The sequence below is a fragment of the Euprymna scolopes genome, chromosome 24 (genome assembly GCF_053919585.1).
Source record: "Euprymna scolopes isolate OS-2025 chromosome 24, ASM5391958v1, whole genome shotgun sequence".
Lineage (NCBI taxonomy): Eukaryota > Metazoa > Mollusca > Cephalopoda > Sepiida > Sepiolidae > Euprymna > Euprymna scolopes.
This window is the reverse complement of record NC_136505.1, coordinates 91,298,417-91,323,467: the sequence shown is the minus strand read 5'-3', so window position 1 is coordinate 91,323,467 and position 25,051 is coordinate 91,298,417. Positions and strand designations below refer to the sequence as shown.

The 25,051-nt window shown below is 33.8% G+C and overlaps 1 protein-coding gene and 1 long non-coding RNA gene across 6 annotated transcripts in view; one reads left to right on the top strand and one right to left on the bottom strand.

Moving 5' to 3' along the window:
• The window catches only part of LOC145246840 (adenosylhomocysteinase-like 1), a 736,073-nt gene that overhangs the window by 22,922 nt on the left and 688,100 nt on the right, over positions 1-25,051 (top strand). For 3 of the 5 annotated variants that reach the window (XM_080108677.1, XM_080108675.1, XM_080108676.1), the window contains exon 2: positions 19,669-19,713. The exons of the other annotated variants lie outside the window; for them this stretch is intronic. In XM_080108677.1, coding sequence (XP_079964803.1) covers positions 19,669-19,713 — 45 coding nt within the window. The remainder of the gene's footprint in view (positions 1-19,668; positions 19,714-25,051) is intronic. 5 annotated transcript variants of the gene reach the window in all.
• The window catches only part of LOC145246845 (uncharacterized), a 121,255-nt gene that overhangs the window by 57,307 nt on the left and 38,897 nt on the right, over positions 1-25,051 (bottom strand). The window lies entirely within an intron of this gene.

Genomic DNA, 25,051 nt, shown 5'->3' with positions numbered 1-25,051 from the left:
CATTCTTGTTTTCAGTTAAGTGTGAATCCCGAATTGGTTGGTCATTGTACCTGATGATGGTGGTAGCAATTGCCTTTTGTGTTGGTAATGGCTGTCACCAACAGACTTGAACCCCCCCCCCCCTTGAAACCCCCAACACTTCCCATTTATTTGTTCTTCATTGAAATAAAAAAAAAACAAACAAAACAAAAAGATCTTGGAGTAGTAAATGGTTTATTTACACTGGAAAATGTCGGAAAGCAGATTTCCTTTTGTGCACATTTTCTCGTTAATTTCCCACTTGGCTGGAAGACCGTCAAATACGCTGAACTTGCTCACCTTGGAGTATCAGTGTGGCTACACACATGCGCAGACACACACACACACGTGCACACTGGAGGAAAAAAATTGTTGGGATGGGGGAAAAAAATATCTGCTTTATTTAGAAAAAAATTGTGCGCACATGCATTAATATATCTAATCAGCTCTTGCATCTATTGCAGATTAAATTGATTTAACACCATCTGAAGAACAACAGGTGTGCTAAATGCCCTAATGGATACTGTCACAGACTACGAAATTGGCAACGCAGATTCTATCCATCTAACACTTCTTGTTGTTGCTTTGACCTTTTAAGTATTTTTTTTTTCTTTTTTAGCTTCTTACATAAAGCGACTTCATGCCTTGTCTGGAGTGATTTCCATACCAAAAATGACTTGTATTTAACTATGCCTTAATTAAGTTTTCTGTTAGACATAATCTCAAATAGTAGCCTTTTGCATTCCAAGTGGCACTATGCCTTGTTTGGGGGGCTGAAAATGAGTAAAGGAAAATTTGTATTATTATTCATCGGACTACTGTTCTCATCTTGAGTGTGATTTCACAATGTTTTGGTTGATATAACCTCCGACCTTCTTCAGGTGTATCTTGTCGAACTCGGTTGATTTTTCTCAGTACTCTAACCGCAAGGACCCGTGGCACAGTGGTAAGAGTACTGGGAAAAATCAATTTTAAAAGTGACCTTCTCTTGAAGGTTGTAGGTTCAATCCCAAGTTCAACAAGATACACCTGAAGAAGGTCGAAGGTTATATCGCCCGAAACGTGAAAATCACACTCAAGATAAGAACAGTAGTCCAATGAATAATAATACAATAAAGGAAAACTTTGAGAAAGGTATGAACCCCTAATTCCCCCTTTCAATCATAAATTTTTGATAGTTTTTATTTTTACTTTCTTGATTCTAGTCTGTATGGATAAGCTGCCACCCTATAAATAATCTGATATTTAGTGGAGGAACCACATGAAGGTTGCCAACATCTCTAATAAAAGTAGTGTTGCATAAGGGGGGGGGGTCAATCCTTCCTATCGACTGAGGATTCTGTTTGTCACAACTGCTTCTACATTTGAGATGAGGAAACTGACAATTCTTTCCCCAATTACTGTTAGTCACTAAGTTATAGGAAATGACATCTGAAACAGAAACGGGATTGCAACTGCTTTCTCTTTTCCTCCTGCATCTTGCCTATGGCAGACACGTCTAGAAGGCTCACTCCTTCCAGCCCAGCCCCAGAGATTTGGGATGTTTTAAACACCTGTGTTTCACTACTTTAGTTTTTGGAAATATGAATAAACCTGTGCACCATACAAAAGGTGTTATTCCTTTCATAAGGTGCTTCTGCCGGGGAATGCTGACAGGGCTGCACAGGCAACTTTTCTATGGTCAGAATGCTGCTCCTCCTCTGGAGCACTGACTTTTCAATCCCAGTTTCCATACAACTGTCATATTTCTCACAGTGGGAGAGAAATAAATACTAGCCAAAGCATTGAATCTTTTGATAATCGGAATCTTTTTTTTAAGCATCAGCTGAAGGTCAAGATCAGATGTGATTAAAAAAGGTTACATTCCTTAGATATTGTAAAAAAAAAAATAATAAAAAAAGGCGGGTGGATATAAGTAGCAAGCTTGGTAAATCCTGGTTAAAGTGTTATGACTTCTGAGTAGAAATTGTCAAGTTTGGATATTGCCCATCTTCCATACATGTATGTGTACGCACTTGCATAAATCAAAGCTTTTAAAAATCTGGTCAGATGAAAGGGAGGAAAACAAAACGCTGAGTAAATCACTGAAAACAACTACAGAATGCTATGGTAAAACCAATGAAACTTATAAAAAAAATGTAGCATCATTATTTTATATGGTTTCAATATCGAACATAATTATTTTTTCTTTTGTTTATAGTTTTACTAGCAGGGAGACTTGATGTTGCCCAGGACTGAGTGATTATCAACGAATGTGTCACACTTCCATATTGTCATCCAAATCGGTGAAATTGGTCAAATCACCTGTTTTTTTTTTGTTTTTTTTTTTTTAATCAAATCGATTGATAGCCTGCTCTAGTTGTGGACCTATTATGGTGCACAAGGAGAAAGATTCATATGCCTCCCTGCAGTGACTTATTCCACAATATATTGTAGTCTACATTGCACTGTAGAGAAATAGTGTTTTTATAACGTTTTTTTGGGGCCAAGTAAGCCTCTGCTGAGACAACAACTATGGATGGCAGTAATTGCTGAGAATTTAGTTAGGAGATTCGGAGTTCCTATCCCGTCGCAGTTACCACCTGACGAAGGCTAGAGGAATAGTTGGCTGAAACGTTGTGAAACAACTAAGAAAGATGAGGATCATAGTCCTTGATAAATAAATAAAACAGTTAATGTTGGCAAGGTAAGTAGAATAAAACATTGCTCGTGCTATTACCTTTGCACATACGCAACATGAAACGTAACTCAGTCACTTTTAACCTTTTGTATCCATCTGGTGGTAGCTCAGACTGTAGAGAGATAAATAACAACTAAGGTTGGAGTGGTGAAGGTTCTGGTTTCAATTCTAGTGGATGGTACCCAAGACTTTTTTAACTTTTGAAATTTTATTTTTCAAACTTTTGAAATCATTCCTATATATCGAATAATAATCAATAAAGAATTGGCTCTATAATGATAAATAAGAAATCGGCATTGATTAAAATATTTTTGCGTATTTTACGACCTGGCAATGCCAGGTGGCTTGCTAGTAATCGATATTTCTGACAACCTTACAAAAAGCATTTTTGTTTTTTTGTGTAATCTTATTTCTATGACGATTTCTTTAATGGACATCAGTTATCGTTAGGATAAATTGGTTATGCTTGCATATTCATGTGGAGCGCTCATCCTCCTGGACAAACCAACGTAGAAGCATGAATGTCTTAAATCACGAGAGGGTTGGCTGACCAAATAAACTTGGATCACGTGAGTAGGGACAAAATAGAATCTTAAGATAGCTGACCTGCTGGAGAAAGAACTTTTTTTTCTTTTTTTTTTGAATTTTTTACATAGCATCATCACTGTTAAACTTAAAAGTTTAAAAGCAAGGTTGCATGATCTCAGAAAACGTCTGCCTCCTGAACAAATAAATTTACGAAAGTGGATCTTATTAAAATTTTAGTCACAAATAATCTATGTATGTCTCCATATTTTCAAACTCTATCTCCTCCAAAACTTAAAGTCGCAGGGCTGCACTGGGGGCCTCAAATGATTGGATTTTTTTGTGGGCCGTTCTTTTATGGGTCTTTAGCCGGTTAAAATAGTTTTTAAGGGGTCAAAAATTGGCCAAAATTGAAAAAAAAAATCATACATTTTGTACATTATCTTAATTTTTAATCAGTTTTGGTACAGTGGTAACATCACCAGCTTTAAATGCTATAGTTTTGCCTTCAGTTTCGATTCTAGCTGATAGCACTCACATACTGCTTTTTTTTTTTTTTTTTTTCTACTTTTGAAATCATGATTGTAATAATATATACGAAATCTGGGCAAATTAAAATATATTCAAGTGTATTTTACGATCGGGCAAAGTCGGGCGCTCCCCTCCACCGCTAGTTTAGAAATAATACCCCTTGTGTTTTGCTTGATAATGTTATTGACTTTTTGTAAATGTACTTTCAATTAAAACCAAAATATGAAACCTCAGCGTGTAGAGTTAATCCCCTTTTCCTCTTTGCCAAACATGGTGACCTGGAGAAGGTCGGAGGTTACATTGACGTTGTGCAATCAAGAGAGCAATTGTCCGATTAATCCAAATAATGGAAAGCCATGTTCCTATTGAATATTTTATTTTCGAGAAATGAAGACGTGGGGGTGTCTGACCCTCTTTGTAAAGCTATTGTAATATTTTGATGTTCTTCAGGTTGATGGGCTGTTAAATCGGCTATAACACTTTGATTAAAATGATTGTTAAAGTCGCTTTTTCTATCAATAGTTTCCAGACATGAAAGTCTTTTCTTTATACGATCCTCAATACACATTCCAATGAGCCAAATTTCAAACTGCTCCATATGCCAAAATTAACGCTTAATTATATTACCTGTTTTCAACTCCTTTGCATATTAAATTCACCATTGCAACGCCCTAAACCTATTCAATGTCTTCAGACACACATTTACAAAAAACGATTACTAATTGCAAAAACTCTTGCCATTTTCATCACAGCCATATCTTCAGACTTTGAAAGATTTTATTTCTTACAAGTTCGGTCTTGGATCTGACCTAAAACTATTTCAGCTGGTGAGGCCCCAGCTTGCGGGCTTTGGGGAGTGTGGAGCCACCCTTTAATTGCCATTGCTCCCAGGTCCACTCTGACCCGGAGTGGTGGTATCTGTTAGGGTCCCAACTATGGATTAAATAGAAACTGACTTGAAAAAATATATTCTATTAAAAAAAAAATTCTTCAAAATCGCTGGATTCGGCATTAAATAACCTAAAAAGGGTTGATGTGCCGTAAAACAAAATAACAAAACAACCAACTAGGATTTTCACTCAAGGTGACCGAACAGGGTTTTATTTTTCTTCCCAGCGTGGAAAAAGTTTGCTGGAAACGGAGAGGGGCGAGAGGATATATCAGATAAGAAATCTGGGATCAAGGAGAATTCTATCCGGGGTTTTTTTTTTTTTTTTTTTTTTTTTTATCCAAATGATGTTGTGGAATAGTTTGTTTTCTAAGAATCCACTGAGTTTGGGTGGTGGTGGTTATGGATGTACACTCTGCTCTCCAAAGCTAGCATTTAGCACCCCCCCCCATCCACCACCTCCTTTGTATATCCCTTCTTTCTAAATAGAGGAAATGCAATTCCAGATAGAATTATCAGTTTTAGGTGTCATGAATAGGAAAAAAAAAAAAAATCATTGTAAGTTGCAACCTCTTGTTGTTGTAAATCCTGTGTACTCGTTCATTTTATTTATCTTCACCCCAGGAGGTTAGACACAAGGTCAAGTGTGAGTTTATCATTGAAGAACAGGATTCCAGCTTGGCACACCCAGATTTACTGTCTATATCATTAACCACTTAGCTACAATCATCTATCACCATAAAAGTTTATAATGATATGAGTATTGATTTGGGAGCTGCTTTTAATGGTTTATATAGCATTGAACTTGTCCCCACCCCTTAAAAAATGATCTATCTTCTCTCTACTATTATATAAAGAAACTTCCTGTGAGTTCATTCTGTATGGGTTCGGAAATGACTGGGCCGATGTTTTAAATTTTACATGAAAGTACTTGATGTGTCTGGCAGTGTTCTTAAGTAGGTTTTGTATTGGAATGCCTCTGATAAGCATCAAATTGATAATTAAAGCAATTTGATTAAAAAAGAAAGAGGAAATCTTATTTTAACCAAAGTTAACACTTTTAGACAACCTAACATCGGAAGTGCATTTGAGAAGTTTTATCATTATAAGCAGAAGGGTCTAGCCTTGAAAACCAACTGTGGATTTTTCTATAAGACAGAGGCGCATTCCAAATGCGTGTTTCTTTTTAAAAGTGCAATTGCACAATGGTACTTAACTTTTGCATTTTAAATGAAGCCATTATTTACAGATAATTCTATAAAATCAACAGATTTTCTACAGTTCAATGTAGACTACAATGTACTTTGGACTGTGGGTGGAGATGGGGGGGGGCTACTAGAGCAAGCAGTCAATCGATTTCCCTAAAAGGTGGACGATTTCACCGATTCTAATGACCATAAAAGTATAGGAGGGTAGAACATTTGTTTATCCTCATTCAATCCTGGACAACGTCGGATCTCCCTGTGTGTGTGTGTGTGTGGGTGTGTGTGTGTGTGTGTGTGTGTGTGTGTATATATATATCTCGAACACTACTGTTTGAATATATAGTTGTTAGTTTTACTCGTGTAGAACTGCTTTAAAGCTTCACTGCTCACTCATCTTGCAACCAAATTTCAAACAATTTTTACAGTTTATAGGTCACCTTCTCAGCTATATTTTGAATTAAAAAATTCAAGTTTTGTTCATTAAAAGTTATAATAAAATTACTGATGTTTCAGTCCTCAGAATTAGTAAGGAATGCGAGACGGTTTCTTCTGATCGGCTGTTAGTTACCAAAGCAACTTTTTCATCGTCGGTACTTTCATAAATCATAGCGGGAATGTTGCTCGCATGCCATTTTATTTGGGTTATATAACAAAAGTGATTTTCTTTGCCATGCTAGAGCTGATAATCTTTCACTTATGAAGTCACCTGTTAATTCTGTTTCTCTCTTTTGTCCATTCTGTCTGTTTATTTACTTAATTACGTCATTTATTGATTTTTTTTTATTTAATCAATTTGGTAATTTTTTTATGGATTGTTGACAATGTGTATGATATTGAACGCAAAAAGTAAATATCTCAAAGCAAAGCATGGATTACATAGAAAAATGCGAGCATGAAAAGTAATATGGTTAAGATTAAGCTTAGAAAAGTAAAAGAACTAGTTAAAACTGGAAAAGAAAAACAAGATATTCTAGTAAAAAATATAAATTTATAATTTAGAATATTGCAGCATTAATTAAAAAAAAAAAATTTTCAATTTAACATTATATATAAATTCTTAATGCTGCAATATTTCAAGTTCTAAATTTATTATATTTTTTACTAGAATGTCTTGTCCTTTTCTTTTCCAGTTTTAACAACTAGATTTTTACTTTTCTAAGTTTAATCTTAACCATATTACTTTTCATGCTCGCATTTTTCTATGTAATATATATATATATATATATATATATATATGCACATGAAAGTACATTTGGCTTCAAAGGTAATGTAAAAAAAAAAAAAAATTTTATTTTATTTTTTTTTTTTAGTTGATGTCAATGAACTTTATACACTCAAGTGTGCAGTCTGTGTCTCATTAACAACTTAGCTGCCATTACCCTTATGTACTCCTTTATGAAGACACTTTTTTTTCTCCACTTTCATCTTTATTGAAAAATAAACAAATAGTATTTTATCCCTACCTAAGTGTTCCCTCCTGCATATACCTCTTTGACCACATCCTCACAATGGGACAATCGTAGTAATCGTTAGTGGAATTTTGGTAAATTGGATTACCGAAGGGGGCGGCTCATCAAGAACTTGTTTACAATCATATTGTAGTCAGCTGAAAATCAGGGAAACGGAAGAGATCCACAGGCGTGCATTTCTAAGAAATAAACTTTGTTCATGGAATCTACGCTTAGGCACAGATAAAGAGTGGGGAAAATTATTGATAGTGGTTTCAGATAAACGAGTATTTTTTTTTTTTTTTTTTGCGAAAGTTTGGCAGATAAAGTACTCAGGAAAATTCAGTTGTAAGTGGACACTCTTCTGGAGATTGAAGGTTCAGTCCTTAGTGCAGACGATTCTAAGAATACAATTGCAAATTACTTCATAATTTTACCTGCTCATAGCTGTCGGAACTAGAGTATGCTATCCCTGTGGATTAAATAAAGGGTTTCATTTTAAATTCTATGCGTATTACCAGAGTTCGACAAGCTACACCTGAAGGTCAGAGGTTACATCGGCCAAAACGTAGTGAAAATGACACTCAAGATGAGAACAGTAATCTGAATAATACAAATGATTAATCCTCATCTCAAAAATTCACAAACTTTGTATTCTAGTTTTATTTTGCTTTTTATTTTAGTAAATTAATTTGAGCCATTAAGAGAAATGATTGACTTTGTTTTGAATAGGCATGAACCCCCCAGTTTCCCTAGTAATTTGTCTTAAGTAATAAAAAGAAAATGTTTTTTTCTTTATTCCTAACTAGCAGGGTGTGCCCGACCTTGCTGGTCGTAAAATACGCTTTAATATATTTTAATTCATCCAGATTTTGTATTTATTATTACAGAACACTTTATTGAATATTATTTATATATTATTACTGATTTCAAAAATTAAAACAAGACTAACGCTATCAGCTATAATTGAAACCACTACAGTTGCAGTCCTTACAGTTAGAGCTCACCTAACAGGTAAGATTTAAATTGAAACCAATTCTAGCGAATGATTGCATTTGCGTAAAACTAATAAAAATGTCAGCAAATTAAAATGAACATTTTGCAGCATTTTAACTTGCCGACTGTATGCGTTATTCATCCATCCAAACAAAGATTTTACTCGTTATAAACCATCCTTTTTCTATGATTACTATTTATTGTCGATTTCAGTACTATGGGACTAGTAGTTTAAGAGTTTATAGGTTAAACACATACATATATTGTTTTATTTACATAGATGAGGACGTATAACGTCGAAATTTGGTTGATTTTAAATAAATAAATAAATACATTTGTTAAAAAAAAAATTGCATTGTTGGATTTAAACCATTTCAAATATTGCAAATCTTATAGATGGAGAAACTATTTTTAGTTAAGACTTTTTTTTTTTTTAATTATTATGCTAGGTATTGTTTTCTCCAGTATTAAATAACACGCTTGCCGAAAAGTGGTGGGATTATAATTTGTAAAATTAAAAAAAAAAAATAAATAAAATTTAAAAAAAAGAAAAAAAGCCCAAAACCGTAACCATTTTCTGTAATTGTCTGAAGAGGTCATCATGACCTTGTAAATCGGTTTCAAACTCAAGAGAAAAAAAAAGACTACATTTCAGCCGTTTATTCAGACAAAATAATATGCCCATTAAATTGTCAGTAGACTATTAAAGCTGCTTCTTTCGTTCTTTTTTAAGACGAATGAGACGGGGTTTTTTTTCTTTTCGTTTTAGTGATTACTTAACTTTTTTTCTTAATCAAACATAAAAAATTTTTTCTTTTTTTTTATCTCTGACTTTGATTTTGATTTCTTTTGAATCGGACAAAAATCCAAACTTTTTTTTTTTTTTTTTTTTTTTACTGTAACTCTAAACTGAACCTAAGCTACGAGGGTCGTCCCAAAAGTAAAGCTTCCTATTTTTTTTTTTTTTTTTTTTTTTTTTTTAATACATTTTTGCCAGTGATGGGCGTTCCGAGCACACTTTGTGATACAAGGGTTATTTCAAAAATAAAGCCTCTTATCTTTTTAACTTTAAGAGTAACAAAAATGGGAGTGGTACCATTAAAATGAGCGAGCCTTTGTACTCCAGAATTTATTTTTCTACATAGTCACCAACATTCCTAATATTCTTTTATCAGGAATTCAACGATGCATCTGCTTTTGACAGAGGTTGCTTTTTTTTTTTTTTTTTTTTTTTTTTTTTTAAGAATCTTACAGTCAATATCTGCAACAGATAGTTAAAACTTTTAAGTCATAAATGCACAAGTTCAGTCATCAAAACCGTGCAATCTTCTGATCCATCCAGGCGGAATACAAAAACTAGGAATTACTTTTGAAACGCCTCTTATAATTTTATTGCCCTTGGTAATGGTTATTTGTTGACTAATCATTATTTCTCCCCCCCATTCCCCCCCCCCATTTTTTTTTTCTTTCTCCGTTCATGATTTAATCAATTTATGAGTTAAATTGTCTGCTTTTATCACCTTTTGATTGAATATCTCCTTGGTTGGTCATGTAAAGAGTCAGAAAAAACTGAACAAAAAGTCTATTTTGTCTCGTTCAAAAGCTGTATCAGTCCTGAAAAATTAATTCTTATTGTCTTATTTTAATAACAATAATCTTAAGTAACTTTAGATTACAAGTAATTTAATAATAAAAACAAAGTAAAATAAAGATATTTATTAGATGGATAACCAGTTCATCTAAGAAATAATATTATAAGAGAAATAACTCTTGTATCCTTGACAAGACATTTTGACACATGAGTTATCTACCTTTAGATTAACAGACCAGGCAGATTCAATTGAGGGTGCTTACCAATATCGACTTAAAAACAGACAGTTAAAACTTCTCATTTCACAATAATTCTCCCAGTTGTAAATTGTTAATAAATTATTTTATATTGTTGATTTATATTTTAATTGTTTTCATCCAATTATTTCTTCATATTTGTGTCTAACCACCTACACAAACCACTTCATATCAAGGTGACCCCCACCCCAATAAAAATTCACGAGCCTTTTTTCAATCGAATCGTATTTTGTACAAATAAGCTTGAGTCGCGCTGATCAATTTGGATCAGTACAAAGCTTTTGATAGGGTCAACCATCACTTCATGGCATCTGTTCTAAAGATTGCCAGTTTTAAATGAGACTTCCGCTAATGGATCGCTATTTTGTACCGCGCGCCGACATCCGTGGTGCAAGTGAATGGAAAGCGCTCGAAACCCATTGTTATCTCCCAGTTGATCTGTCAGGGCTTCCTCTGTCCCTCTGCTCTACATCCTGAGAAGTGGGAAGGCAAGTTCAGTCATTTGCAGAACGCTGGCCAGAGTTTACACATTCACCGATGCCACAGTCATGCTTTCAAGACATTGAAAAGGTGACAGAGGCGCTCACTTATATATATATATATATATATATATATATATAGATAAAATAAGTTGGGTGCCATCAGCTGGAATCGAAACCAAAATATTTAGAGCTCCAGCCACATTCGGTACTGTTTGAGCTAACACAATAGATAAGTTATAAAATTACACCACTTTTAGCTTTGATTGAATTTATTCATGCGCAAACTAATAGAAATGTCTGCATGTTGAAATGAACTGTTTGCATTTTAACTTGCTAACTTCTGTAACAAAAAAAATTACTAGTTATAAAACCATCGTTGGTGTATGATTAGTATTTCCTGTTAATTTCAGAGTATCGATTAAATATTTACACACATACATACATCTGTTTTATTTATAAAGATTTAAAATTGTTGCCATTGTAACAATCTTCCTAATATTAACTCCCCCCCCCCCGGCCAGTTGAAGCCAAATATAACATTACATCATTAAAAACTTGCTGGAAGGAAAAAAGACAAACTGGATAGGCAAAATCAGATATTGATGTCTGCTGAAATACTATGTAGGTCTCAACAAAATAACTTTATTAGATAAAGATAACTTTAAAGATAAAAATAGGACTAAAAATGAAAAGCGCTGAAACATTTAAAAAAAAAAAAAAATTGAAATTTTTTTTTTTTTTTTTTTTTTTTTTTTTTTTTGGTAAAATTACTTAAAATAAAAATTTGTATAAAACTTTCTTGAACATCTATTTGGTAACCTATTTTTACCCAAAACGGGAAGTATTTAATACTAGCAGGGAGACCCGATGTTGCCTGGGATTGAATAATGATCAACGAATATTTCACACTCCTATATTTTTATGGTCATCGAAATCCGTTAAATCGCCCGGGAGGAAGCTTCACATGCCTCCATGAAGTAATTTAGTTCAAAAGATGTTATTCTACATTGCACTCTAGAGAACCTAATATTTTTTTGTTAACTGGAAAAAAGTTTATATAAAATAATTTTATAAAAAAGAAAACAGTAAGAAATTTCGTGTAGGGGTTTGAACCTAATAGATCACGTCATGCAAAAAAAAAAAAACGTAAATTTTCCAAGTTTTATAAAATTTTTTGCAGCTGATAAAAAATAATTAAGAAATTTATGTGCGAAGTTTGAACCTACAGACCACGTCATTCAAAAAAAAAAAAAAAAAAACGCTATCAACTTACCCACAGTAGAATTTTCATGGCCCGTTGTTCTATCCTTGTTGCTAAGTGACGACATGGAAAAAATGGCTTAACCGATGATAAATTAAAATAACGGTTTTGAGTATTGGAACCCAAAGCATTCCTCTACAAGATAGAACCTTGTTATTTTTGTGTAATGACAAATGTTCACTTTCTTTTCACTTTTGCAAATTAAATTTTTTCCATGGACAAATGTTTGGAGATAATTTGGCATCATTTGTGTTATGTTACACGATTGATGAGATTCGTGTTTTTTCGAGAATTGTTAATTACAATTAGTTTTTTTTTTTTTTTTGTTTTTTTTTTGCGTTTTCAACTTTTCACTACTACTACTACTACTACATATTTAATAAGGGACTTGTTTTGATTGGCTAATCATGTTTTTAAGTGGCTGCTATCACAGTTTACTTCAAATGCTATCAATTTTAAAATAGATTTAAAAAAAAACAATTTATCATGTTTCTTTGGATTAAGTTTTAATGAATATAAATGAAATATTGAACCACCTGTAACGCGTTGGGTCAATATTTGTTGTGTATTCATTAATAATTTTTTAACTGATTGAGGATGATGATCCTGAATTGCATCCTGATTTGGGTATTGGAGATTAAATGGTGTCAGCAGACCCGCAAAATTTGGCAGAGCTCCAGCAGAAAAAGTTCTGTTGTGATTCCGTCCAAAAAAAAATATATAATCCTTTGCTTTTTTTTGGTTTAAAATGGTTTACAAATTTTGGTACCCACATTTACAAGCAAAATATGTTGGCTTCACTTGCGTAAAAAAACAAAAAAAATAAAAACGTTTATAACAATTGTGTACAGTAACCCAATTACGCATTAATTAGCCAAAAAGTCAATAGATGATTAGCAAAATTATTTGATAACGTAGAAGGCCAAAATAGCAACTGACATCTTTTAGCTATGTTGCTACGGCCGATATTTCGGCCGTGCAGGATTGGAAGAGTTAATATTTTTTCCAGGGCAAGGTGTCTGAAGATACCAGCTTATTGACAAAAGAATACACCAAACATTGATTTTTTTGATTTTTTTTTTTTGTCCTCTCCCTTTGAAAAACTCAATCATGTCCTGCAAATCCAAAACTACAAGCACCAACTTTCCTCTATAACACAACCAAACCAAACGCCGTAAATAAATATTTAAAGATAACAAAAAAAATTTGAAGCATAAAACTTTTACTGGATTCATCATTGTCATATTAGTATTGTTTCTTTTTTTTTTTTACATAGGCATAATTATTTATCAAGGCCAAGATACCACTTGAGGATAAGGGTTAAGAGTGTACAGTAGTCAATTGGATAATATTGTAATTGTTAGTAATGGAAATTCAGTAAATTTGTTAACTTATATGGAACGGCTCATCAAAAACTTGTTTACGTTGGACTTGAAGACGACCATATTGTAGTCAGCTGGAAAGCAGGAAAACGGAAGACAATTCCACAGGCGTGCACTTCTAAGAAAGAAGCTTTGTTCATGGAATCTGTTTAGGTACAGATAAAGAGTGGGGGGGAATTAGTGATAGTGTTTTCAGCTAGATGAGTATTTCTTGTGAAAGTTTGGCGAGGGGGGACCATAGACTGAAGCTCAGTTGAACACTTTCCATGAAAATAATGATAAAGCAGAGACAAACTTGCAGCATTTCTTCTGTGAGATAGAGGTTGCAGCGAAGAGAAAAGGACATCTTCTACGAGGCTACAAAGTCTATTTTGAACTCTATCAAGGCAGGACAAGTCCTTTCTAGCAGCTCCTGCCCAGATGTGGCAACAGTACTCCATCCTTGGACATAGCTGGCTCTTATATAGAGAATTGCATCAGTATGGATCGATCTACTGGATCAATAGGATCCCACGATTTTTCCAGCTGCCTTGACAACAGATTTGATGTACGTGTTCCATTTAAGATCAGGAGTAAAGGTCAAGACCAGAAGCTTGTCAAAACTTGATATGTCAAGAGCAATTGCCTTAGAAAGGTTGCCTTCGTCGAGAGATTCGCCAATCCTATGAGATATAACTGTAAGCACATCTGCTGTAGATCTAGCAGAACGGAAACCATATTGTATGTCACTAAGAAGGTTATTTCTGCTGAGATGGTTGATTACTTTTCTATTTAACAGATTCCAGCAACTTACTCATGAGGCACAGGAGACTTATTGGCCTGTACTGAGAGGGGGATGAGCGATCACCTGAATTCTTAAATACAGGGCATACTGATGAGATTTTCCAGGGTAATGGGAAGCCGTTCTCCTTAAGACAACATTACTTGTTACTTTGTGAAAAACCGTAGCACTTTTTCATTCTTATATTTTCGTATGCATACCTGTGATTCTAGATGAAAAAAGTCTTAACTGGTAATCATTCGCTTTCCTTGTTCCGAATCATTTCATATCTGGAATCTAATCCAAAATGGACCAATTTCTGAAGCCACAGCATTCTGATGGTAACTTTGCAGCCCCTGATTCTGCAGACCATTGGACACATTGGCTGTGTACATTCAACAAATTCCTGAGGTCAACCGACTGTCCACCTACTAGCAAACTAGACTTTCTTACCAATTAGATCTCCCATCCAATGCACAAATTAATAGCAAATTGTGACTATGAATCGGCCATCGTTAAACTCCAGTCTCTTTTTGTAAAGCCCTCTAACATTGTCCATTCTAGACATCTTTTGGCAACCTCTAGGCAGGTACTTGGTGAAACGATTGATTATTTTTTGCAGAAGCTAGATTCACTTACTGTGGATTGTCGCTTCAAGGCAGTAATGGCCGAAGAATATTGCGACCAAGCAGTTTGTGATGCCCTCGTAACACGCATTCACTCTCTTACAATTCAGCAATGACACTCAATTTGAAAGACGCTTCTGATTAGTTTGTTCTCAAAACGGTCTAGAAACAAATCTTATATCAACCTCACACCATGTGGTGCCACGGCCAAAACCATCAGCGACTTGTGAAGTTTCTCGTATTTCTGAAAATGTTTCAGCTGCAGCAGGGGAAAAATGTTTCTTCTGCTGTAATCAACAACATCCACAAATTAAATGTCCCACCCGTGTTGCGGTCTATAGAAGCTGCAGCAAGTTGGGATGTTTCCAACTAGTTTGCCAATCAAATGGCTCTCCTTCTGCTTGTAAATCATCAACTGCATCCGTTGTAACCGCTGCATCACTCGATTGCCTGTCGAAAGCCATAATTAAACTTTCAGTGAACGGAATAATCCTGGAGGCTCTGGTGGATACTTGTAGCTCAGAAAGCTATATATACCATCAAACATCATCCATAAATACAACTGGCTGACACAAACTTCTCGCAGAAAAATAATAATGGCATCCTCAGCCTTATCAAGGAGTACATTAGGTCACTGGTCTGCGACATTTGCATATAAAGGGTTAACCTACCCGCGTTTCAAATTTTCAGTCCTTTCTCTTTGCTCTTATTTGGCCGCAACTTTCTCAAGCTACACTCAATAGTAGAAATGCCTTTTGGGGGTCACGAAGATTCCTTCTCTGTATACACCGTCATGGTCTTGTTTCTCCACTTGAACATTTATCGCATGGTTGCAAACCTATTGCTACAAAATCCAGAAAACTCTCACCAATCAATCGGCAGTTTATACAATTCATGACCTTTTTAAAAGACAGTGTTACCAAACCCTCTCGTTCACCCTAGAGAGCACAGGTCCTAGTAATCACTAACGATCGACACAAGAAGCGTCTTGTCATCAACTATAGTCGAACCATCAACCGGTTCATGTACCTTGATGCTTACCCTTTGCCAAGAATTGATGAACTAGTCTCCAAAAAATAGATTGCTATTCCGTTTTTACTACCCCGGACTTGCAGAATACGTATCATCAAATACCAATACAAGAAAAGAAGAAAGTCACAGCTTTTGAAGACTATGAAAATCTATATCAATTCTGCTGTATTCCAATTGGCATAACAAACAGTGTATCATGTTTCCAACGATCAATAGACAATGTAATAAAACGCGGGAAAGTTGCCAACACTTTTGCAGATGTAGATATAGGTCAAGATCAAAGTGTAGTATCTGTTCTTCAGATGCTGCATTTCAATTTCTTGTTCTGTCAGTGGAGGAGAAATCCTTCACGACTGAGACAATTTTTATTTTTATTCCTTTTTCTCCACGTTAAAAAACGACCCTGGTGTCTAACTCTGCCCCGTGGGGAGGCATTGTAAATAGGAACATTATTATATGTGGCTGTAATATGATGTAACATGATGAAAACCTTAATCATTTCTTAGTTGTTGATAGGAAGTATGGCGTAAGTTTCAATTAGAATAAGAGCATTATGCGAACTGAAAGAGTCACCCTTTTAGGGTATGAAGTGTCGTTTGGAATTGTAAAACCAGATCCTGAATGCTTCTGTGCTTTGAGATATCTACCTCCACCACAAGATGCTAAATCACAACAACAGCTCGTTGGAATGTTTTCATTTTATGCTCATTGGATTCCTCGTTTCTCAGGTAAAATTCGACGGCTAGCACGGAACCAGGTCTTCCCTCTACCTGAATCTTGCTTAGCATATTACACCAACCTCAAAAGAAAACTCTAGCACACCTCACTTACGACAATTGATCCGAACATATCCCTTATCACAGAAACTGACACTTTGTATGTTGCCCTGTGTGCCACTCAATCATAACGGCCACCCAGTTGCTTCCCCCCCCCCCCCAATTTCTTTCAGTCAGCGACCAACATTACTTTTCGGTCAAAAAGCACATTCGATCATCGAAGCAATGCGTAAATGATGTCACTTATCAATTCCGCCTTTAAATTCATTACAGACTAATGTGTGACTTGAAACAAAATAAAAAGAATGAGAATTGAACTATCAGCGTTTATTACATTTGATGTAATACAGGGTGACCCCAAACAAACGGGCCCCAACTCTAATTAGGCCCCGTTTCTTAGTGTTATGATACCTAATTCCGATTCCGATTAATCGTCCCAACAGTAAATTTAATTCATACAGAAACTGAAACATGTGCATGTGAGTATTATATTTTTTTCTAAACAGTTAACTTTTTGTAAGTAAAAAGAAAATACCCGAGCTGAGATCGAAATCAAAACCTTAAGACGGCGAGTCCAGTACGATAACCGTAAGGCCAGCTTGACACGGTCTTTAAAAAAAGTGTTTTCAAACCTACTTATTCTTAACATAAAGAATCTGTAATTTGAACTACAGGGTGACCCAAAAAACGGGCCCCAACTCTAATTAGGCCCCGTTTCTTAGTGTTTTGTCCGAATGAAATGAAACTTTGGTCATAACTAGTTTATTATATTCAAAACATCACATCAAAACACTAGGATCTTTGGCCTATTTTTTCTCTGCTGACTGTAAAATGCTCAGAAAAACAATTGAATATCCTGTTTTTTTTTTTTTGGAGGGGGGGGGGGCTCACCCTGTATACCATCCAGAGAAAGATAATGCAGCCGCACATACACACTTTCTCAAGCGGTTTGCTCCTCAACTAATTCAACCAGTCTACACGACCTACATGTTTTATTATGTCATCCAGGCATCACACAAATTTCTCATTTTGTACGTCTGCTAACCTCTCTTATTCTATCAAGGATGTTCGATGAACCACTGGGAACTGTTCTGTCTGTGCAGAATACAACTACAATTTATTTTTATTTATTTATTTTTTTTTTTTTTCATCCCACTAATTTTAAGCTTGTCGAAGTGATACAACCATTTGAACACTCGAGTGTTAACTTTTGACGTCCCTTGCATAGTCAAACCAAATATCTATTAACAATTATCAACGAATATCCAAACTTCTTCTTTGCCTTTCCTTGTCAAGATATGTCTTCACAAACGGTCATGAATTGTTTCTGTCAACTATTTTCGCTGTTTGGCATGCAATTCTCTTTATTCACTCTGACAGAAGTCCATTATTCCTTTCAACAGAACTAACAGATTTTTTGCATAGAAAGGGAATAGCAATGAGTCGCACAGCCGCCTATAACCTGCAGGAAAATGGCCAGGTAGAACAACTAAATGCCGCGTTATGGAAAATATCGCTGGCATTGAAATCGTGAAGACTGCTGATTTCTCGTTTTGCGCGCGATGCCTTGCATTCCATTCGTTTATTACTGTGTACTGCCATTAACGCTACACCTCACGAGCGAATATTCCAGTATAATAATAAATCAATATCTTGTACCTCTCTTCCCACTTGGCTTTTGAATCTAGATCTGGTCCTGATGAAATGTAGCAGTCATCTAAGTATGAATTCTTCGCCGACAAAGTTGAATTAACTAGAGTGCAACCCTCAATTTTGTTTGTTTCCTTCCTTCCAGTTGGAAGTTTGTGTTGCTGCATCAACTTGCCCCAAAATTGGGTGTCTCTGAAGAATCTTGTGAAACCTTACAGGCTGATACAACACTCTACAAGAACCTATCGGAACTCATCCTTAGAAAACATGCCTATCACTATCATCTAAGAAACACAGATGCTTGAACTTGAACCTTTGTATATCCTTTCATAACTCCTCCCTGAACTCTTTGTCCTAGATATGACCTTAAACTATATCCGATAGTGAGGCCCCAGCTTGCGGGCTTTGGGGAGTGTGGAGCCACCCCTTAATTGCCATTGATCCCAGTCCCAGGTCCACTCTGACCCGGAATGGTAGTACCTGTTAGGGTCCCAACTATGGGTTAAATAGAAACCGATTTAAAAAAAACAAAAAACAAATATTCTATTAAAAAAAATTTCTTCAAAATAACTGGATTCGACATTAAATAACCTGAAAAGGGTTGATATGCCGTAAAATAAAAACAACCAACCCTGAACTCTTTCCACTCGGAGTGAAAGTCATATTAACATTGTTACTTTGTATAAAATCTTAACAATTTTCATTCTTCTATTTCAACATGCATATCTGTGATTCTAAATGAATTAAGCCTTATTAACTGGGTTTCATTCGTGTTCAGAATCATTACAATCATTAAATGAGCTGAAAAAAGGGTTGATATGCCATAAAACTACCAAACCGAAACACGATTTGTCGATGGGAAAGGATAAAAGTTAAAATAAAATTTCATAAAAATTAATGATTTACTCAATCTATTTCTCGACAAATCCACCATTTGCCTATATACGAAGTATTGTTTCCACATCTGGACTGGTGCATTATTATATATCTCTCTTTTAGGCACGGCCAAAAAGAGTCTCAAATCTAAAAGGTCCCGCACTATCTACTAAGCTCCAACCCCTGTCTCATCCCCGCAATTTTGCCATCCTGTGTCTGTTTTGCAAGTACTTTAATAAAGTGAAACTTATAGCACTTGTGCTCCCTTGGTGTATACACCCCTGACTAACCTGATAAGCAGCAAAATCCCACCTCTTCTCTGTTGGGATCCCTAGATCCTTCTACTCTAATAGTTTCTTCTCTCAGACTGCTAGACTTTGGAATTCCTTCCCTGTTTCCTACTTTTCTGACTGTACTAACAAAGTTTAAATGTAATGTGAACTGACATATTCAAGTTATCCTATTGATTTGTCATTTTTTAGTGTCAGCCAAACAGACATGCACACAATTTTTCTCATATATTTTACTTGTAATTCAACTCCTACTTCTGCAAACAAACCGCAATGTCCTTATTTTTAATTTAAACATTTTTGTTTACATTTTACTTTTTTAAATAAAACGCTATATTTTCATTTAGCAAAAAAAAAAACAAACGAACTTGTTTTTACTTTATTTTATTCTAGCGTCCTGTTAGATACAAACAAAAGTTTACTACAATCCCATTGCATGTAAGTACCGTTAGGTGTTGTGAAATCGGTTGAGTTTTGAGTTCTGTTATCAGTGTTCTGTTGCTTTTAGTGTTTTCATCCCGTTTTATTTTTACGGAGCTTATTTGAGTTTTTATCAAGTTATTTTTTTTTTTGTTTTTGGTTGCATTTTATTGATTTTTGTGCATAATTTTCTAAACCAATTTCAGGGGCAGATAACTGAATTACAAAAAAGATGGCAACAGTAATCTTTCTGGATTGATATTAATCTCGGTGGAATCCTAAGAAAATTTTGATCGGCATTATTTCAAAATCACTAATGCATAAAACCATTACATAATTTTTTTAATGAAAAATAAATCTGAATTTAAAAAAAAAAAAAAAAAAATTTCTTACTGGTTTGCAGGCTGATTTGAGATATTTCAAGATGATCATGAATAATTTTTATGTATTTCCATATTTAAAAAGTAATAAATTATTAGAAATATAAAATTTCAGCAGTGGTAAACGTTAGTGGGGGGGGGGAATGCATGACCATAATGCTTCACTCAGCGTAAAACGATCTTGAAATATCTTCAACCAGCATCTTGAAATTCATCTGGAGTTAACATGAAAATATCAATGATTTTTTTTTTTGGGGGGGGGGTGAATAAAAAAATGCTATGGTGCTTCTCCATGCTTACAAATTGATCGAATATGGATGTAATAAAAATCATTCACGAAAATTTACACACTTTCATTCGTTATATTTTTAAATAAATTCAACATTTAGCTCTAATTAATTGTCAAGAGAAATCAATTTAAATGGAGTCAAACACTAAAAAAAAAAAAAAAAAAAAGTATCGTTCTTTGAATATTTGGATAATGATGGCAATATTTCTTGTTGGATTTCTATAAAAAAAAAAAAATACTGGATGAATTTACATAAATTTTACTGAATGGTTTTTATTAGTACAACGTTAAGGTTTCTTGCTACAAGGGGTGCTCCAAAAGTAATGCCTCCAATTTTTTTGCCCAAATGGATTAGAGAGAAATACAAATTGCATTCTTATGATGACTGAACTTTTGCATTCATGACCTGAAAGTTTAATCTCTCTGTTGCAGATATTGATGGTGTGAGATTCTGAGAAAGTAACCCTTGTTAGGAATGTGTCAGAAGCAGAGATGCATCATTGAATTCCTGGCAAAAGTTTGAGAATGGTGGTGACTATGTAGAAAAATAAGTTATGGGGTACAAAATGGCACATGTTTTAATAGCTTCATAGCTCTTCAACTTTTTGAGTTAAAAAAAAAATAAATAAAGTGAAGTAAAAATAGAGGGCTGTAGGTTTGGAGTAACCCTCATATTTTTTAAATGGCATTCATATTCAGTCTAGGCATAACTATGGAGAAGCAACAAAATAAGACAGTTATGTTTTTATATAATTGTTGTGGTGGCAACCACTTATTTGCATATGCGAATAACATAACACTATAAATGGCAAGCCTAGGTTGGCCTTGGTGTGTCTTACTCAAATGCCACCGGAAGTGACGCCGAAGAGCGTACATGTCCTCCCATCAAGACTCTCTGACTCGACACCGTCATTTGTACATATTGTAAATATACCTTTTCTTTAATACACTTATTATTGCGTTATCTTGTTGTTTGCGTCTTCATTGTATTTCCTTACTAATTATTCAACCTTGCAACCACAACAATAATAATTTGATTTTAAATAATGTCGAACTGCTTTTCTTTTTTTTCTTTTTTCTTTTTTTTCTTTTTTCTTTTTTTTTTTTTTAATTTCCTTGAAATCTTAATTAACCTGTTCTTGTTATCACTAATGAAATCTGAAATCGTTTGTTTGATTTTTTTTTTTTTTTTTAAATATTTATATACTTTTAATTTTGATATTGAAACTGCAACATAATAAACACTCTCAAATGTAAGACCGAGTTATGTCCCTTTAGAGAAATTGTTTTCTGAGCTACAGCTATGCTCCTTGACTGGTTCAATAAATCAGGCTGCATGGAGATATCAGCTTCTTATCCTAAAATGCAGCAAACCTTATTGTTTTATTCATTTTTTTAATTTTCCTTTGCAAAACTCAGTCATATTCTGCAAAAGAAACAAAGATTTTCCATTGCAAAACAACCAAACTAAATCAAATCAAAAACCATGAATAAATATTTGAAGATATAAAGAACTTGAAGCATAAAAACTTTTACCAAAATAATTGGATTCAGACTTAAAAAGGTTTGATATGTTTAGGACTAGATATCATTCAGTCCTACGAGGTTCACTTTCCCAGGCTTTACCATCTCACCGTTTGAGAAGGCTCATCACCTGAGGCACCTCTACCAGAGAAGATCAACAGGGCTACTCAGTTTTCTACATCTTGGGCACTGGCTTTTTGAACATGTTTTCTGATGGTGAAAATGAGGTAAATACTATCTCTAGTTTTTTTTTTCTTTTATAAGACATTCACTGCAAAAAAAAAAAAAAAATCCTCTTCCTGCCACAATTGTAAAGAACTTTCTATTCTGTCCAAGTTTGCCTAATATATAAGGGAATTTCCACAAACAGAATTTCTTTTTTAAAAACTTTCCATTTGTGAAATGTGTTACCACTGGACTTCTTCCATGGAGCTACATGGCCATCTTCAAATCTAATAAAAATAAAAACTTGTCATAAACTTTCATAAATCATCAAATTGTGTTCATTCGATTCACCTTTGGCAATCATCTCATTCAATTAACAATCTATTCATTTCATTATTTCTTGCCATTGAGTGTTTGAGTTTTGATAAGTGGTGACTTGTGTATATATATATATATATATATATATATATACACTTTAAAATTTTGTAACATTAAATAAAGTAGTTGAAAAATAACTTTGCTTGAAACATAAGATCTTTTTTTTTTTTTTTTTTTAAATTAGTGTCTCAAATTATATGAAAAAAAAAAAACTAATAAAAGTAGTTATGTCCCTTAGACAAATCGATCTTTCTTCATATCTATATTAGCCTTTTGTGAGATTTTACAGAATGTTTTAATGAAGTATTTTCTCAGTAAAAATAAAATAATAAATCTAAGAATAAAGAATTATTTTCCTTATTGATAATGTTCAAGGGAGACGACTCTTACCCTCTTAGATTTATTTTTTTTTTTCATTTTTTTTTTTATCTGTTTTACTCGACTTTTCTGCACTCTTGCAATCTGTCATTGTTGTGATGGAGATAGCTTTTTTCTTTTTTTTTTTTTTTTACTGAGATTCGTGTTTTTTTTTTGTCTTTTTTTTCCTTCATACGAGAATTTGGGGCACTAAAACTTTTTGCAATGATATTGTAATTTTTATTAAACAAAACATTCAAGCAATTTTAATGACAAATCTTTTTCAACTATATTTAATGTAACAATAATAGCAAAAAATATACGCTTTAACAAAAAATGTTTTAACAAAAGCAAATACGACTATTATTGAAGAAGAATTCCAATTAAAATAAAAAGCAGCAATGGCTTTTTTTTTTTTTTTCTGTAACAGTTTAAATTAATTTTTATTAAAGGAAACTATGACAACTTTTCTATTTTACAGAAAACAATATCACTCCCTTATACAATTCTTGGGGATTTAATGATATTGTTATTAGTGTTATAAACGTTGTTACATTAAAAATAGTAATTGTTTAATAAATATTACAATTCCTTTGAAATTATTGTCGCATTATTTATTTTTTAACATTTTTTTTTTTACAAGGTAGTCACAACTTATCCTTGAGTGTCTTTTGGGCCTCGATAAGAGTTAATGAATATTAGATGGTAGTTTACTAAATGGTGTAAATTGGGTAGAATTTGGATTATTTAAGGGGACGGTTCAACAAGAACTTGTTTATATTGAACTTGAAGGCTACCATATTGAAATCGGCTAAGAATTCCTTGAAGTTGCGTTTTTTTTTGTTTTTTTTTTTAAATAAAAATAGAAAAACAATCCCTTGAAGTTGTGTTGGTTTTTACATCCACATTCTCATTTTAAAAAAGAAAAATGAACAAATCTCTTAAGTTACTTCTCTCAGAACAATGATATAAATTGCAACACCGCTGATTTTCCTACATAAAAAAAAATCCAATAACGGGACCTGTGGAAATTCCACAGCAGCCTTTTGTTAAAACTGTAAAAGTTTTATCTAAATAATCTAGTTAATGTAGTGTCAGAATATATCTGGTTATTACGGTTTATCTCCAATATCCTAATAGGAGTCTGTGACCTATTTCCATTGTATGGATGCCCAAATTGATTTTAAAAACTTAGATTTTTTTTTTTTTTCCAATGAAAATTCAACAAACAGATTAATTTTTTTTTTTTTTATATAAATTATAAAGGAACAGATGTCAATTCATTTGCACATTTTTAAAAATTTTAAAAAGAATCTATAATAAAAAAAAAATTTAGTCACCTAAGATGTTTTTTTTTTTTTTCTTTTTGTAATCTCTTTCTTCTATCTATATAAAATGAACTCATTTTTCCCCTCCAACTTTGACCTTAATAGGATTAAAAAAATCATGACATTACATGCAAATGTAATGCATACAGACCGTAGCACATTATCTGAGGTTTGTTATAGGCCTATTACCTCTACAGTTCCTCGACAATGGCACATTCCTATATTTTTTCCGGTGAGTCCACTGCCAAAATCGCTTAGCTTCAATGGAAGTTGCAACATCTTTTCTCTCTATTAAATTCCTCCTTTCCCCTCGGTCCTGGATATGACCTTAAACTATATCCAGTGTTGAGGCCCTAGCTTGTGGGCTTTGGGGAGTGTGAAGCCACCTTTTAATTGCCATTGCTCCCAGATCCACTCTGACCCGGAGTAGTCGTACATGTTAAGGTCCCAACTATGGGTTAAATAGAAACCGACTTGAAAACAACAAATATATTCTATTAAAAAATGTTTCTTCAAAATCTTTGGATTTGGCATTAAATAACCTGAAAAGGGTTGATATGCCGTAAAACAATCAACGAACCAATCCTTTCCCCTCTCCCCATTTACACCGCAGTGGATGCGTTCACAAGGAACACTACGAGGAAACACACCGGTTTGGAATTTTACAAGGTTACTTATGCCGTTTTCTTTTTTTTTTTTTTTTTTTTTTTTTTGACACCAGACAAGTAAATTAATATTTAGATGATGATAATAATGCGTTCATGTTGAACACATTTAATCTTTTCATTACATTCAACATGTTGGATTTAAAAAGAAAAAATTAGCATAATTTGTCATACATTTATTATTAGGTATGTGCAAAAATGGGGGATTAAAGATTTATCACAATTTTTTTTTTTTTTGTAGGTTTAAATTACTTTCTGATTGTATTTGAA